Source organism: the organism of the source record quoted next, unplaced genomic scaffold, assembly GCF_019419815.1.
Source record: "Pyrus x bretschneideri cultivar Hongxiangsu unplaced genomic scaffold, Pyrus_bretschneideri_v1 Contig27, whole genome shotgun sequence".
Taxonomy (NCBI): Eukaryota; Viridiplantae; Streptophyta; class Magnoliopsida; order Rosales; family Rosaceae; genus Pyrus; species Pyrus x bretschneideri.
The window spans coordinates 1,197,234-1,213,907 of NW_025999579.1; the positions used below are offsets into that span (position 1 = coordinate 1,197,234).

A 16,674-nucleotide genomic window follows, 5' to 3' on the forward strand; every position below is an offset into this window, starting at 1 on the left:
CACATCATTCATTCATTAAATAAAAATATCATAGATAGAGATATTTTAAAAAGAACATGATGACATTATTAAAGAGGAGATAAGCGTTTCAAACTATTATAATAATTTAATAGAGATAAATTTTGAATCCGAGACACATAACTAAAAACGCAACACTCTAGCAATTAAGATATTTAACCACATGCAATGATGTCAATTGAATTGAAAATAAGATAGCGAATCTGTGTGACTCATGCCCTTAAATTTTGACACGAACACTTTAATCTATCAATTCCCTTAAATTTTGTTTAGTTAGAGACCCGCACTACCATATTCGGCCAAAAAAAAAAAACTTTTTGCGTTTTTATGGACACTTTTTTCCGTTAAGTACACTTATGTTTATTTTTAGCCTCTAAATTTGACTAATTAAAGAATAACTCAGAGCAGAAATACAAAACGTGCCAAAGAAAAAAAAAATGTTCCAAAATCAGTTCCTTGTCAAATAAGAAGAAGAAGAGGGAAAAAAAAAAAAAAAAAAGGAAGCCAATATTATGTCCAACTCTCCCACTCAAAGCCGGTAACTCATTTGGGCCTGATGGTCCAAGTCCGTCGAGAGGCCCACATAACTCTGTTGTCTTCTTCTTCCATTTTATCAGTATCCCTGCTTAGAAATGTCTCTCTAAAACCCAACTCGGCCCTCCACTCGCTGCTTCGACTCGGCCCAGACTCAGCTTCTACTCGACCGAGTCACCGTCGCAAACGAAAGAGGCTTCCAATATTGCAGGAGACGATGATGTCTCAGTAACGAAGGTAATTCAGATTTTCTGAGAACTATAAATTTTGGGTTTTCTGGGAAATTTCTATGTCTGTTTTGCTATTCTCTGATATTTTGGCAAATAACAATCGCAATTTGATTAATTTAAGACTAATTGAACAAAATTAATAAAAATAAATTTAAACCGGGACGTCTCAAATTATTCCTCACTAACAAAACTAATTGAAAAAATAGGAAGATTATCAAAGTAAAATTTACCTATAATTATTCACAATAAAATTATTTCCTCTATAAACACGTAAAATATTTCGTTGCCAAAATCTTAAAAGTAACACTTAACAAGCCAAACAAAGAGACCCAAATGATGATTGTTGCTTGCAGATTGCAGCACTAAATAAATTGTGAGTGCAGAGTCTGATTCCACTAGTCATTTATCGATTCGTAATCTCCATGTTAATTGTTAGTCCAAAACAAGGGCGTGATAAAGATAAACAATTAGGGAACCTGAAAAATAATTTGGCCGTTGTGATGAGTTACAAAATCTAACCAACCTTGGATTAAAATTGCTAAAATAAGTAGATTTCCATACAAAATGACTCATCTACCCTTCTTACACAAAGGGGTTTTTGTATTTATTATTTTTAGATTGCATTTTTCAGTTGGGCAAAAAGGGAAAAAGAATTCAGCAGCAGAAACTCGGAAAATTATGGAAAGAAAGCAAAGCATTTTACAGGGAACCAAACATCCCAACTTTTGATAAACCCTAGAGAGAGAGAGAATCATGAGACGAACTCGCCTGAGCAATCTCTCTCTCTGCACTCGCAATCGCCTTCTCTCTCCTCAAACATTCAACCCAAATCCTACCCCCTCACTCGTCCCACTCGCCCGTTCGACTCGGTCCCTGCTCAGCCGGTTCTTCTCCTCAGACGGCGACTCCTCCGCCGAAGGCCCCAATCCGGCTGCTGATTCGAGCTTGATCCCAACCAAAAAGAAAGATGCCTCCGTCGAAGTCAAGGACGTCAATAACAAAGGTGACCCAACTCTTATTTTTTCAAGTTTTTTGTTACCAAAGATTAAAGTTTTGATCTTGTGGATTTTTGGGGTTCTGGGTCTGTAATTTTTTCATTTGATATGATGAAAGTGTGAATAATTTGATGGAAATTGGATTATTTGAATGTTTTGGCTAATTGGGTTCAGTGTTTAGTGCCAGGGAGGGACATATTTGTTGAATTTAAGTGACATTTGTAACTTGTATTCTTTTGCCTTCTAAATTTATAAAGCTAAGAACGATGGTGATTTGAAATTTTCGTTTTTGGTTTTTATAGAGCTGAAGGAGCGGATAAATAAATATTTTAAGGGTGATGAGGAGGCGCTCCCTGAGATACTTGAAGCGATTCTGCAGAGGAGATTGGCTGGGAAGCACGAGGAAACAGATGATGAGCTGATAGATGAATTGCAAATGCAACCATTGGATGATGTTAAGGACCAAGAGTTTGAATCGGATTTTGAGGAATTGTACGACACGGATGAAGAGATTGATGACTTGTATAACGCAAAGGATATGGTCATGAATAGGATGTCGAAAGATGAGTACTTCAACATGGATGCCAAGAAGTGGGATGATATTGTTGAGGATGCAATTAAGCACGGGATTATGAAGGATACAAAGGAGTGTGAGGCGATTCTCGAGGATATGCTTAGCTGGGATAAGCTCCTGCCAGGTATACACATTTTGTTGCTGGATGTTTGTGTGTTAAGTTTTATGACATTTAGGCATCTGCACGTGTTAAGCTTTATGACAATTCGGCATCTGCCCACAAAGTGTTCAAATTTACCAAAGTGTTTAAATGTCACGGAAGTTGCATTTTTTTATTCAAACTTGCATTTTCTTTGTTTTGTATTGAATAATGTGTAATATAATTTGTCTTCTTCAGATGACATGAAAAGGAAGGTAGAAGAGAAGTTCAATGACTTAGGGGATAAGTGTGAAAGAGGGGAGCTTCAACCTGAAGAAGCTTATGAGTTGTTCAAGGAGTTTGAGGATGAGATTGTCATGGATTACTTGCAGAAGATGGAAGCGGATGGCCCCCCACAATTTGATGAGGCTGATGTGTCTAACAAGAAGGATCTGGCCGACCCACCTGGCGAAGGGCCAATCCTTAGGTGGCAAACACGGGTAGTCTTTGCTCCTGGTGGTGATTCCTGGCATCCCAAGAATAGAAAAGTGAAACTGTCTGTTACAGTGAAAGAACTCGGGCTTTCAAAGCATCAATTCCGTCGGCTCAGAGACTTGGTTGGAAAGCGGTACAATCCAGGGAAAGATGAGCTTACAATTACTAGTGAGAGGTAAGTCAACCAGAAACTGCATCTCTCTTTCTTTATTATCATTTTCATTATTAATTGGGAGTTCTTAGAGTGGTTGATTGTTGTTCAGAACGCAGTGCTTGTATCCTAACACTTCCAAGTTACAAAATGGTATTCTTGATTGTGTATTTTATTACTTGAACTGAACTAGCATTTCCGTAATTTCATGTGAAGGTTTGAACACCGAGAAGAAAATAGAAAGGATTGCCTTAGGACACTTTTTTCCCTTATTGAGGAAGCTGGGAAGGCTAACAAACTGGCTGAGGATGCTCGAGTTTCGTATGTCAAGGAGAGATTAAGAGCAAATCCCGCATTCATGGAGAGGCTGCACAACAAGACCATGAGATTGCAAGGAAAGAGCGCAGTACCTGCTTGAGACTTTGAATTCTAGCAGCACAAATAAGTTTCTTGGTCTGGGATGACATTTTCTCGACATTCAGCACGGATATTTAGTGCACGGATAGATACATTTTGCTAGTTGCTACTGTTGGCAGTCATTTGCTTTACCTTCTAGTCCTTGAAAAGTTCACATGGATGTATAACTTGTTAAGATCAGTGTTGTTTTGAAGTTTATGTGCAATGCTTTTAAACATCTTTCTGGTTCGGCAAGATCTTTCGCTGTTAGCTTAATGTACTACCGTTGAGTTGCTTCATAACTTTGCTTCCACCAGGAAAATAGATTATCTTCAATTTGGAATCCGAGTCTTTCCTATTTCTTCGTCGATGCATAACATCATCCGGCGTTAAAACTGGGAAAAGTTGAAGAAACCCGAACCATCGTAGGGCTGAGAAGGTTTCTGCCTTTCTTTTCCCTCCCCTCCCTGCTGGTCCTGCAACGGCGCGCAGTTCCCCCTTTTGCTTTGCCTTTCGATATTGCAAGGCAGTTGGTTCTTGACGACCCTAGCACCCTGGAAGGCGGCCGGAGCATATTGCAAGTGCTCTACGAAGATGATAAAAAGTGAAAAGCTTGTACAGAAAGTAAAACAGAAAAGAGGAAAAAGGAAGATAAAGAAGTCGACCCCGAACACCAAGTTGATGTAACCTTAGAAAAGGAGTAACAGCAAACATTAAGCTAGGTTGAACGAATCCTTAGATGCCAAACGAAGCAAGATGGACACTGGAAGGCCTTCGAATTCTCGTTCTGTTTCTAGTTACACTTCTTCGCATGGACGAAAGGCGAAATGGAGCGAAAAGCCACCGAGTTTCTCTGCAGTGCCTGCTTGCTGTGCCTTTCTTGCCCTTTAACCGGTGTCTGGTGTTGCATCAAGGTACCTTGCAAGGTTGGATCGCACGTGGCGCAGCACGTAAGGCACTGCGATTCTGGATCAGCTGGGAAGAGAGTGTACACATCTTATTCTTCGTTTTCGGACATTGATTTGGATATTATGCCTGGTAAGGCACATAGTGGTGCTACATGCTGTAATACTCCATGGCAACTCAAAAAGTCCACACTGCAGCATACAAAACGTTAATTTAAGTTTATATCAGTAATTTACACTATCATTTTATTGGGATGTCGAACACATGATGTTTCAAATTAATGAATAAGTTGAAAGGAAATTCAAATTATTTATGAATAAATTGAAATGTAGATTGAAAAAAAAATAAAAAAATATTTTGTCAAGAATGGGATTCGAACCCATGCCCTTTCGGACCAGTACCTGAAACTGGCGCCTTAGACCAACTCGGCCATCTTGACATGGTTAGCGAACATCTACACTTGTCATATTTTACTTTATTCAAATCCCCCAACGATTCCAATACTTATTTTTTAGTTTCTCTTACCCTATTTCTTTTAAGTCATCGAATTAAATAAATCAAATATAAATAACATGATTAATAGGAGGTGCGTAAGAAGTTAAAAAATGTGTTTGTTCACTTTTCTTATTAAAATTCAAGTACTTTTCGAAATAGCATCTGACAAATATTTGTCTAAAAATCACTTCTAAGCCTAGAAAAACGAGAGTAAAAAACACTTTAAAATATTAAAAAGTGTTTTTAACCCTCAGCAATCCCAAACAAACACGCAATACCCAAACCAAAATTAAGTCTTTTCAATCGAACCCTTCAAACTAAAACCAACTTTTGTCTTCAAAGATATGCCTTATAGTTGCAATCTCTCGCGACTTCAATATTTCCCAATCATCAAACCGAATTCCCCATTACAATGTGCATATAATTAATAGTCTACGGCATTCAAGATAATAAGGAAAGACTGATGCAAATAGCAACGAAATTGACCACTTCTGTATTGTTGAATGGGGTTACAAGGTCAATTGATACAAAACTTGACTAAGAAGTTAAATCTAATATATTTTCTCTAAATTAATTTTGGAAGTTGCAAACCTCTCGCACTTTAATGATTAGATATTGTAAAGAGATGGATATTTCATGCACCACATGCTGCGCCGCAGCCGGCAGCGCATCCACCGCCGTAGTACTCTGTATCGGTTGCTGTGGTTTTCTCTTTGGCTACACCACCTGCACACGAAAAAACCACAGTGGAGACGATGCAAAGGCTGAGAAAAGCTGCCCACAACACTAACCAGTTAGCACCACCACCATCAGTTATACTTATCTCTCCCCATACTCTCACCATCTAGTATTTTTTATCTCTTGTGTTTGTGTGTGTTACAAGTTGTTGAATGAAAATGCCCTAGCAAAAACATCCCTCTCTTTATACATAGGCTTCTTGAATTAATAATAATATACTGTTCTAAAGTCAATATTCCAAGTAGAATGATTTGTTCTTAGTGGGAATCTGTGTGTGCGCGTGTTTACTTTTTAACTTTTTGTACGTGATTATCCTAATTGGGGTGTTTGTCGTGGACAAGGATTGTCTGCCCTTCTACTTCTAGTGTCTTTTAGTGCCCTCCTGTTTTGTGTGCTCACGATTAAGCCACGTCAACATTTTATATTGTTTTTTTTATAGAGATAATAAGACAAAAATGAATAGTAATATAAAATGTTAACGTGATTTAATCGTGACCAGACAAACAAGAGGACATGAAAGGGCAGACAATTCTTGTCCGTTTGCTGTAGTAGAATTGGCAGGCAAAAACAGCAGAAATCAGAGTTTGACCCTACAAGTTATGATGGTGGGCTGTTGGAATTGCATTCACATCCCACTCTGGCCTTGTCACGATGTTGATCATATATATGTATGGAAGTTGAATTGTCATCAGAGATGGTGACAGCCAAATCGTTGTTGTCTTTTCTGTTCTGTAAACTTCTACAATACACCGTTATATATATGATACAATGCTTTTATGAACAGGTAGATTGAAGTGTTTTAATCAAACATACAAACCCAACCATCCATTGTAATACTAATGCATATCATACATTCGTACACCAGTGTATGTGATGCCCTATTTTTATGAACGACTAGATTAAAATGTTTGAATCAAAGCATATCATTCACTGTAATAGTAATGCATTAGTACATGTGTTTTCTACATTCTGACCTTCTAAAGTACACCAATGAGTTTTTGATGAACCGCTAGATTAAATATTTTAATCGAAGCTTGCAAATTCCACTAAATATCTAATACAATATTTATTCATCTCATACACTAATGCATAATAGAACCTCCACTTTATTCAATCTGCACTCAGCACTTCCAAAGGGATCATCATCACCAAATGGCCATCATCTTCCAATAATGTACAATAATTTAAGACAAGATAAATATACCTTTTTTGAGATTTTGACTTGGGAAGGCTAAAACTAGTCCAAATCTAATCTCTAGCTAGAGCCTAGAAAGAATGGTATCCCATTAAGGATTTAAACTCAAATGATTTGCCCTTATCTTGAGATCCATCTTAGAGAACCCCACTTAATTACTACATTTACACTGTGGTGTCATATCTAGTCAGCAGTCATGTTTGAGAATGCAAATATGATCCATTAACTTAACAATATTACAATTATTAGTGGAGCAGATATTAGAGAGCTTGAGGAAGCAGCACTGTATATATCCATGTGGCCTTTGCTTCTGCTGCATCGTGCATGCATGTGTCAATAGTGTACAAACTAGGACGGCTCAATCTGACCTTTTTCGTACGAAATTCGATATATATTTACTTGATCGGGAAATGTTTTCCGTTTCAGCCAAGAAAATGGGAGGTGGGAACCATTTCACGAAGGCTAAAGTGATCAACAAATCAAATGGAATCAATGTAGTGATATACTGATACACACACACATATATTATACAGTTATATATATATATAATGTTTTTTATTTACACAAATCTTCACACGGTGAGTGATACATGTGTTCTATGGTGTAAATAGTCCACGGAAAGTTTCATCTGATTTTCTTGTCTTTCACTGGACCTCTAGGAATTTGGTTGAGAAACTGAGAAACAAATTTTCTGTACGATCTCTTTATCTCTCTGCTGATTTTTCCGGCTAAACGATCAACGTCTTCCTCAAATCGCTCGTAGAGGAATGGTAGCGTTTCCAAGCAGATGAACCCTTCATTTGCAAGCAAGCAAAAGAGAGCGCCAATCAGTTAACCCTTCCTTTACATATACGTATACACACACACACACACATATATTATATAGAACAAGATGATAAAACTTCTTACCCAAGTAAAGAAGATTCAGAGAGCTGAAATAGGTTCCGATCACAGACAAAATATAGAGACAGATGATTGTCTGAAAATGTAGAGAGAATGAGTGGTCAACTCTGTTAATTGGTACAAAGTTTATTCATTAATCAAAAGCGGTAATTGATTGCTAATTAGTCGAAAAAAATCGAATATACCAAGAAGAAGAATGGGAAGTCTCTTCCACTTGCACCGTCAAGGACCCTTGATATGAAGTGGTTTAATCTTTTATGGACAGTGGAAGCTACTTGTCTGAATGTGTTTTCATGTAATATCATTTGTGGTATCATAGGCGGGCGACTGCGTAGATTAATTTGTTAATTAATCAATTTAAATAAAACTAAAGCTGATATCATAAGAGTTAGTTAGCGAATGAGATCAAGAACGTTACAATCCGAATATTTCTGCAGCCGTACGCCATATGAAGATTACCAACAATGTGGAAATCGAAATGTGACAGAGGAGTGTCACGAAATTGTACTCAGCAACCTTGAAAAGAAACCAGATTACCGTCATGGCAACCAAAAGCGCAGCTGATACATATCGGTTCCTCCACAACAACACATCCGCAACTGCAAGATTAATGCGATTAATTACTAATCTATGATCTTTCGGGTTCAATTCATCCCCATATGACCAAGGGTAATTAGCAGATCACCAATTAGGGTTTTAGCATGCATGCCAGTTTAAATGAACATTACATACCTTTTCCGCCTCCAAGAACATGATGAATCGGCCTTTCACGTCCGAATAACTTTGCACTACGGATTTCACCATTGTCATCAGAATCGGACGAATACACTAATCCCGACTTTCTATGCATACCTTCTGAGTTGATTAATCTTAATTATTTGTATGAGTGTTGTTAATTGATGATACATGTTCATCATCACCAACTTAAATATGATCGTGATTTATGTGAGGGGTTCTAAGCTTGGTGGCCAAGTAAGCTTGTACAAAGTAAGGAATGGCTTGGGGAATTAGCTCAAATATTTTTCAAGGTTGCTTTGCATGCCCGCTAGATACAATTGGAAAAGAATAGTACTGATCTTGTCTTGGATGACTAGTTCTCCTAATCGATGCCTCCAGCAAACGTTTTCATCAAACTTTTACAAAGTGTTATTCTAAACTAACTTAATTTGCTGTAAGGAAGAATTGTACTTAATAAAATAGACGAACATACTGCTCTGACCAATTAACTCGACACACTTTTATATTAATCAAGTTGGCTCAACAATAATTAGAAACTGAAAATGTAGTTTCTAGTGTTTTTATTTTTCATTTTTTTGCGAGAGAGAGCACTATTGGCAAAGCAGGAAATGCCAAAGCTCTACAACTTTGTCGATCAGCCCCATAAATTTATCATCCATTCATATTTTGTTCTTTTGGCAACTTTACCCTACTCATGAATCGATAATATATTATATATTTTACCCTAATATTAGTATTAATTTATTAGTTATTTTGTGAGAATTTTGATAACTTTGACTTATATTTCTAATGTAGGGCATTCGACTTCTTTTTTAGCAAAAAGTGATGAAATGGATGAATTTTGAAGTGATTACAATGGGAGGATGTTCGTGTGTCTTTCAACTTGAAGTGATTACAATTTGAGTATGTTCGTGTGTCATTCGACTTCTTTGCAATGCTGTCAAACTGACGTTTTGGACTTATTTGGGCTTTTTGGCATCCAAAATGATATCTTTTGGGTCTGAGGCCTTATGCAATTATGTTCGGGACATCTCAAGCTTTAATTCTAGCCGTTTTGGCCAAGTTTTGGAGCCCTGATTGAGAAATGTGGTTGATTTGTGGTTGGGCAGGTTTCCCATATTTGATCAAGATTATGTTTCCTAGTTTCAAAGTTATTATGTTTCCTAGTTTTTAGAAGACCTTTTATAGTAAGGATTTTATTTTGTACTAGTATAAATAAGGATTTTTAGCCATTAGGGTTTTTAGAAAGGGAGAGAGAAGAGAACGCACATACTATTTTTGGAGAATTTCAGACTTTTTACCTACAAGGTGTTTTATATCCATGTTCTTAATAATATTTTGTTTTATAATTGTGCGTAACTAATTCCGTTTGCTAGGACAATGTCACGAGCCTGAGTAAGAATATGTAGTTTCTTTTCAATTTACTTATGATATTATGCATGCAAGTTTTGAGTTATTAATCATCGTGTTTGAAACCATCTAATTGTCTTGATGATTGGCCACCATTAGGATATTTAGAAAAGTAATTTGATGCAATTTTGACGGAGGACTGTCCCTGGAATTGACTAAGGCTTCTTGTGATTAATACGTGTAACTTCTTAAGATGGACGACACACCTTAAGGGTTATATGGTTTTTCAAAAGGTTTTTACAAAACTTAATGAATCTTGCATGTTCACATTCAATATGGACACTATAGACGGGTTGCATGTTAGATATATGTTCTATGTTGGAGGTTCCAAGTGGGGCATACTTTAGGAAAACCTAACCTTCAAAATATGCATGGGTAATTCATAAGTAATTGGAAGAATTACATAGGATTTTTAGGGTGATGGCGGAATCTTAGTGCTTAAATAGATTTTCAAGCTATTTTCTTTTGTTTTCTTTACTTTCCCAATTTAATTAATTATTTTTAATTAAATTCGTTTTTAATATTTTAGGTCATAAAATCACCATTTTCTAAACTCTGTTTTCAAATAATTAATTAAGATTTGGGTTTAACATAAATTATTCATTCAATTCCTGTGAAAAACGACCTTGCTTAAGTTGTTATACTACGATAACTTTGTACTCTTACAAATATTTTTATCCCTACTTTTGCAGGTGGTAAAAAACTCCATCAAGAAATTAGCATCGTTGCCGGGATGTCAACTTCATACTCAGAGACCAATTAATTGATTAGTTTTTTTTATTAAAAAGAAATTATTAGTTAATAAATTTAATTAACACTTCTAAGAATTTTTTATTTATTTTTAATAACACTTCTAATCCACAACCACAAAGTACCTTTGGGCACATCGAAGGGACACACTTAGGAGAGGAATATTGGAGCGAACAGGGTATTATGTCGATTTAGTACTGGATCATTACTTAGGTGAAAACTAAGCTGCTAAACAATTTTTTTTTTTTTTTTTGAAAATAAGTTGTTAAACTCATTAACAACCTTTTTTTTTTTTGTTTTTTTAGAAAAAGCATTGTATAGAGTTAATTTTGAAAAGACAATTAGATTTGCTATATGTGTGCAATATTAAGAGCTTATAAGAGAAAAAAAAAAATGATACTATTAACTTAATTAACGAGAAATTGAATATAATAAATTCGAATCTTATATTGGAAACGAAATTGATAATTTTTAATAAGTTTAAAGAATTATTTGGAGTTGTTTTTTCGAACAAATTTTCAAAGATTGAAACACTACTTGCAACCCGTTTTTGTAATGCCAGAATCATTTAGATTTTGATACCTATAATTTTAAATAAACCCTGCTCTGGCTCTGAAATTGAGCAGCTCTCCCCACCCTAAATTTTTTGTTAAAGAAAATAAACCCTGCGTTTTAACAATTAGATTTTGATATTTATAATTTTAAATAAAAATTTTAAAACAAAATAAAACACTATATCTCATATTTCAAAAAATTTATACGACACGAGTTTACTGGGGAATAAAAAACCAGGGAAACACACATGCATCCACCACTTTCGTCAGCACATAAAGACTTAAGGACAATGATTGGCTTAAATGATTAATAATCGGACATAAAAAATTTAGTAAAACATCGAAATTTGAATTAAAAAATTTGCCACCAGTCGTACTCTGCTCTGCTAAAGTTCTATGCAACCAAGAACAACATGTGCAGATATGCAGATCCTCCTCACAAACCAATCAGAGTTCTGCAGAAGTCAGAACCGCGAAAATCCGTAGCTAAAGAGCAAACACCACGAATCCCAATCAAATGGGCTCTCCACTCACCGTTCAGCTCTCTGCTCCTCTGCTCTGCTCCTCATTCCGCTCGAAACCCCAGAAAACCAAAACCCTTTTCAAAATTCACCCCAAAAATGGCTCTGGCCACCCCTACCACTTTTGGGTTCAGCAGTCTGCTCGAGACGTTCACGTTGAACGTGCAGAGAGCAGAGAATCGGCCGCTTAACGTGCCGCTGACTGCGCCGTTCACGATTGCGACTTCGCGGCTGGAGAGGGTGGAGAATGTGGCGGTCCGGGTTGAGTTGAGTAACGGGTGCGTGGGGTGGGGTGAAACTCCGATTTTTCCCTTTGTAACTGCAGAGGATCAGCATACTGCCATGGTCAAGGCTAAGGAAGCTTGCGAGTTCTTGCTTCGAAGTCCGGCGATGACGTTGGGTTCGGTTTTGGGGGAGATTGGTGGAATTCTTCCTGGACATGAGTTTGCTTCTGTGAGTATATGAGTGGAAAGATTACTTTTTACACTTACATGATTGGGTTTTTACTTTTTACTGTGATATGGGATAACTTTTTAGTTAAATTTAGCTGGAATTGGATAACTTTGTAGGACTCTGAGTGGAAAAGTTTTATCTTTTGTTTGTTTGCTGAGAAAGTGTAGGAAAAAAGGATAGAGGAAGTGGGAGTAGTTGTTAGAGTGAATGATTTTCCCGGGAAAGTTCAGACTTAGCTGAGTTGAGTGTGACTATTGTGAGCAAGTTTTTCCTTTGCTTTAAGAACTACCTTCTTATTGGCTTTGTACAGAATTTGTTTTGCTTAAGTCAGCATTTTGATTGGCTTTTCGATCGAACACGCGAATCTTATGCAGTTTTTGTTCAAAACCAGCAGAATTTGTTTAGCAGTATGATGTCCTTGTAGGGAAAGTTTACACTTTTTTGTATGTTTATTTGTTAGTTTTGGTGTTTGACAATTGAACAACTTTGCTTTTAATTTAGTAGGTATTGGGATGTAAAAGTCTTATCTTTTTGTTTGTTTACTGAGAAAATGTAGGAAAAAAGAGAAGTGGAAGCGAGTAGTTGTTAGATTAAATGGTTTATTTGTTGGTTTTGGTGTTTGAGTATTGTATTTTGATTGGGTTTGGTTGTTTGGTGATTTGAACAATTTTTGTGTTGAATGTAGTTGGAATTTGGGTATAAAGATCTTATCCTTTGTTTGTTTGCTGAGAAAATGTAGGGGAAAATAATGGAGGAAATAGGAGTAGTTGTTAGAGTGATGTTCCAGGAAAGTTTACATTTTGCACCCCAACTGTGTAACGTTTAGGCTTTAGCTGAGTTGGGGTGGGACTAGTGTACAAAACTTGGTTTGCTCAAGTCAGCGTTTTGATTGGCCTTTTTATCCTGATCACGCGAACCATATGCAATTATTGATGAAAATCAGCAGCACTTGTTTAGCAATTTGATGTCTTTATGTAATAGCATTATTAAGGGTTTCCGAAATCTTATTTCGCTGAATTGCAATTGAAGGTTAGGGCAGGAGTTGAGATGGCGTTAATTGATGCAGTTTCTATGAGTATCGGTGTCCCTTTGTGGAGACTGTTTGGTGGAGCTTCAAACACCATAACTACTGATATAACAGTTAAGCTCTTGTTCAAGTAACTCTGGCAGTTAAAATTTTGCTTTATTCAGTGAAAAGTAGACCGAACTTTATATGCGCAGATTCCGATTGTTTCTGCAGCAGAAGCTGCTACATTGGCTTCAAAGTACCGTGAAGAAGGATTTAAAACTTTAAAGCTTAAGGTGGGAAAGAATTTGAATTCAGACATAGAAGTCCTTCAAGCTATACGTGTTGTTCACCCCGATTGCTATTTTATCTTGGATGCTAACGAAGGATATGACTCCAACGAAGCTATCCAAGTTCTTGATAAATTACATGGTAAATGATGCGGAGAGAAGGCAAAGTTACCATTTTTAGCCTGTGTGTCTGCAAACAGCATATTGATTTCCCTTAGAAAAGAAAACAAAAAACTCATGGTGAAAACCTACAAATGAGTTTCTGAAATATTTTCTTGTTTTTTTTTTTTAACTTTCAGAGGTGGGCGTGAGTCCTCTTCTCTTCGAACAACCGGTCCATAGAGATGATTGGAAAGGCCTCAGAAATGTTTACCGCGTTGCGAAAGACAAATATGGAGTATCAGTTGCAGCTGATGAGAGCTGTCGAAGTTTAGCTGATGTTAAGAAAATAGTGGAAGAAAATCTTGCCGATGTAATTAACATTAAACTTGCTAAAGTTGGGTTTCTTCGAGCCCTTGAAATCATCGAGTTAGCAAGGGCAGCGGGATTGAATTTGATGATTGGTGGTATGGTTGAGACTAGACTGGCCATGGGTTTTGCTGGCCATCTTGCTGCTGGCATGGGGTGCTTTAAGTAAGTATCATTATCCTTTCCATAAAAGATAAATCGTTTGCATTTCCTGCTGGTTTTGTTGGTTTCCCAAAATTCTTTCGCTTTCTATTTCCAAATCCTTCAGTAAGTGTTTGTATTCTGTACAGGTTTGTTGACCTAGACACGCCCTTGCTGTTATCGGAAGATCCGGTTCTGGAGGGTTACGAAGGTATTGTCATTTCTCTGTAACTTTCAAGACATTTTGCCATCCGTAATTTATGCTTATCATCGAGCAATTGGTTATGTTTTTCCGTTTTGTGGCTAGTTTCGGGTGCAGTTTATAAGTTCAGAAATGCTAGAGGCCATGGTGGATTTCTGCACTGGGACAATATTGCTTGGTAAGTCGCAAAATCTTTGCAATCTGATTCTGTTTCCAACTCTCAGTCGGAGAAATGTTATTGCAAATGCAACTAACGAGGAGTTCATTGTTATCGATTGTCACTCTAACCATGTCGATCTATCTGCACAGACGAAGCTTGCAACTCAACAATTTGAACTCCGAGCAGCATCTGATGGCGGAGAAAAAGCTCCCCGGAATGGAGCTTCATCAAATACTGTCGTATTTTTTCAGATGAAACATTTGAATTCATAGACCACAACAGCATTCGGCATTGCAAATTTCCACGCATTGTAAATAATTGCTTAGCTGATTGATCTGTGTAAGTAGGCAATGTGGATCCATTTTTGAGTCTATTTGCCGCACACCCCCCCCCCCCCCCCCCCGCCTGTAGAAGTTCTGTGTTCTTGCAAACGAGAGAGAGAGAAGAAAGGAGAGAGAAGAGAGAGAAAGAAAGGTTTCTTAAGTATTAAGATATCTGTGTATTCTCATTAATTACAAAATAATAATACAATCACATATATATAGTCTTTAGACTATTTACATTTAGCTATTCTAAGCTACCACATAAGATAAACTAATTGCATGAATGACACCTTATACCAAACTAATAACTAACAACTTTAGTTATGATATAGCATCTTCATCTTTACACCCCCTCAAACTAAACTTGGAAGAATTAAGAATTCCAAGAGAAAGCTTGGACTGCAAAAACTGAAACCGGTTTTTAGACAAGGCTTTGGTGTGGATATCTGCAATTTGATCCTGACTGCACACATACTTGACTTCAACCAGATTTGCAAGGACTAACTCACGAATATAATGATAATCAATCTCTATATGCTTAGTGCGAGCATGAAATACAGGATTGGAAGCAAGAGATAAAGCAGAGATATTATCACACCAGAGAGTAGGTTTGTGAGAGAGAGGAAAGCCAAAGTCTTTGAGCACCTTGCAAATCCAAGTAACTTCTGCAGCAGTGTGAGCCAAGGAACGGTACTCAGCTTCAGTAGATGATCTTGCTACGGTTGATTGTTTCTTGGCACTCCAGCTAATTAAGTTGGTGCCCAGAAAAACACAGGAACCACTGGTGGATCTTCTGTCATAAGAACAACCAGCCCAATCGGCATCAGAATAAGCTGACAGATGCAAATCACTTTTCTTAAACAAAAGACCATGAGTGAGAGTTCCTTTGAGAAATCTCAATATACGTTTGGCTGCTTGCATGTGAAGAACAGTAGGTGTATGCATAAACTGACAGATTTGGTTGACTGCAAAAGAAATATCAGGCCGTGTCCAAGTTAAGTATTGAAGAGCACCAACAAGGGATCTGTATTCAGTGGGATCAGCAAGTAAGTCCCCACTATGATCTAATTTGGTAGAGCTGAGTGGAGTGGAACAAGGCTTTGCACCAGTCATATGTGTTTTCTGCAGCAGATCAAGCAGATACTTGTTTTGGTGAAGAATCATACCAGCTTTTGTGTGATGAACTTCTAGACCCAGAAAGTAATGCAAGGGACCTAGATCTTTAACAGGAAACAAAGTGCTCAATTGAGCTATGAACTGATTGCAGATGTGAGCATCAGAACCACTGACCAGAATATCATCAACATAGACAAGTACTATAACCAGAGTTGGAGCATGAAGAACAAATAAGGATGCATCAGAGGATGACTGACTAAAGCCCATAGATTGAAGAGCTTGAAATAATTTGTCAAACCAAGCTCTAGGAGCCTGTTTAAGGCCGTAGAGAGATTTTCTGAGCTTGCACACATGAGTAGGCTTGCTGGGATCTTGAAACCCAGGGGGTTGAACCATGAACACATCTTCTTTTAAGTCACCGTGTAGAAAAGCATTGCTTATGTCCAGTTGTTTGAGAGACCAATTAAATTGGACAGCAAAGGATAACAACAGTCTGATAGTAACTGGCTTTGCAACTGGACTGAAGGTTTCTGTATAGTCAAGACCTTCCTTTTGGTGAAATCCCTTAGCAACAAGTCGTGCTTTGTATCGCTCAATGGATCCATCAGGATTCTTTTTGATGCGAAAGACCCACTTGCATCCAACTATATTTTGAGAGGGTGAAGAAGGAACAAGTGTCCAAGTGCCAGTGGATAAAAGAGCATTGAATTCATGTTGCATGGCCATTCTCCAATTTTCAAACTTAGAGGCTTGAAGGTAAGTATGAGGAATGTAATCTGTGGATGAAGGAAGAGGATGTTTGGTAGCTGTGAATACTCGAGGTGTATGAATAC

At 37.3% G+C, this 16,674-nt stretch overlaps 3 protein-coding genes, 1 long non-coding RNA gene and 1 other non-coding gene across 5 annotated transcripts; 2 read left to right on the forward strand and 3 right to left on the reverse strand.

The window, feature by feature from the left end:
• Positions 1 to 643: 643 nt before the first annotated feature.
• LOC103950623 lies at positions 644 to 3,710 on the forward strand. The gene is made up of 5 exons (XM_009361852.3): positions 644 to 789; positions 1,414 to 1,785; positions 2,080 to 2,475; positions 2,689 to 3,100; positions 3,293 to 3,710. Exons 2-5 carry the CDS (start codon positions 1,536 to 1,538, stop codon positions 3,492 to 3,494), a joined length of 1,260 nt encoding a protein of 419 aa, XP_009360127.2. The 5' UTR covers positions 644 to 789; positions 1,414 to 1,535; the 3' UTR covers positions 3,495 to 3,710.
• Positions 3,310 to 5,815, reverse strand: LOC125478960. The gene is made up of 2 exons (XR_007259719.1): positions 5,465 to 5,815; positions 3,310 to 4,569 (listed from the first exon to the last, which is right to left on the reverse strand). It is a non-coding gene; the product is annotated as an uncharacterized LOC125478960 (long non-coding RNA).
• TRNAL-CAG lies at positions 4,737 to 4,817 on the reverse strand. Its single transcript has one exon. It is a non-coding gene; the product is annotated as a tRNA-Leu (tRNA).
• A 1,367-nt stretch (positions 5,816 to 7,182) lies between the features above and the next one.
• Positions 7,183 to 8,613, reverse strand: LOC103950624 (reticulon-like protein B9). Its single transcript, XM_009361853.2, has 5 exons — positions 8,442 to 8,613; positions 8,128 to 8,308; positions 7,895 to 8,036; positions 7,716 to 7,785; positions 7,183 to 7,600 (listed from the first exon to the last, which is right to left on the reverse strand). Exons 1-5 carry the CDS (start codon positions 8,557 to 8,559, stop codon positions 7,431 to 7,433), a joined length of 681 nt encoding a protein of 226 aa, XP_009360128.1. The 5' UTR covers positions 8,560 to 8,613; the 3' UTR covers positions 7,183 to 7,430.
• Positions 8,614 to 11,480: 2,867 nt separating this feature from the next.
• On the forward strand, positions 11,481 to 14,775 carry LOC103939151 (L-Ala-D/L-amino acid epimerase). Its single transcript, XM_048587588.1, has 7 exons — positions 11,481 to 12,135; positions 13,165 to 13,275; positions 13,357 to 13,573; positions 13,731 to 14,064; positions 14,190 to 14,251; positions 14,348 to 14,420; positions 14,552 to 14,775. Coding segments are annotated over exons 1-7 (1,359 nt in total). The 5' UTR covers positions 11,481 to 11,574; the 3' UTR covers positions 14,553 to 14,775.
• The last annotated feature ends 1,899 nt before the right edge of the window (positions 14,776 to 16,674 follow it).

What these genes read in the sequence shown, in the direction of transcription:
- LOC103950623 (XM_009361852.3), top strand. Translation starts at nt 1,536, where the DNA reads ATGAGACGAACTCGCCTGAGCAATCTCTCTCTCTGCACTCGCAATCGC. An exon ending in CAAGGACGTCAATAACAAAG is followed by an intron (nt 1,786 to 2,079) that starts GTGACCCAACTC and finishes TGGTTTTTATAG; the next exon opens with AGCTGAAGGAGCGGATAAAT. An exon ending in CTGGGATAAGCTCCTGCCAG is followed by an intron (nt 2,476 to 2,688) that starts GTATACACATTT and finishes TGTCTTCTTCAG; the next exon opens with ATGACATGAAAAGGAAGGTA.
- LOC103950624 (XM_009361853.2), bottom strand. Translation starts at nt 8,559, where the DNA reads ATGCATAGAAAGTCGGGATTAGTGTATTCGTCCGATTCTGATGACAAT. An exon ending in GCTGCAGAAATATTCGGATT is followed by an intron (nt 8,037 to 8,127) that starts GTAACGTTCTTG and finishes TAATCTACGCAG; the next exon opens with TCGCCCGCCTATGATACCAC. An exon ending in TCTGAATCTTCTTTACTTGG is followed by an intron (nt 7,601 to 7,715) that starts GTAAGAAGTTTT and finishes TTGCAAATGAAG; the next exon opens with GGTTCATCTGCTTGGAAACG.
- LOC103939151 (XM_048587588.1), top strand. Translation starts at nt 11,575, where the DNA reads ATGTGCAGATATGCAGATCCTCCTCACAAACCAATCAGAGTTCTGCAG. An exon ending in CCATAACTACTGATATAACA is followed by an intron (nt 13,276 to 13,356) that starts GTTAAGCTCTTG and finishes TTATATGCGCAG; the next exon opens with ATTCCGATTGTTTCTGCAGC. An exon ending in AGTTCTTGATAAATTACATG is followed by an intron (nt 13,574 to 13,730) that starts GTAAATGATGCG and finishes TTTAACTTTCAG; the next exon opens with AGGTGGGCGTGAGTCCTCTT.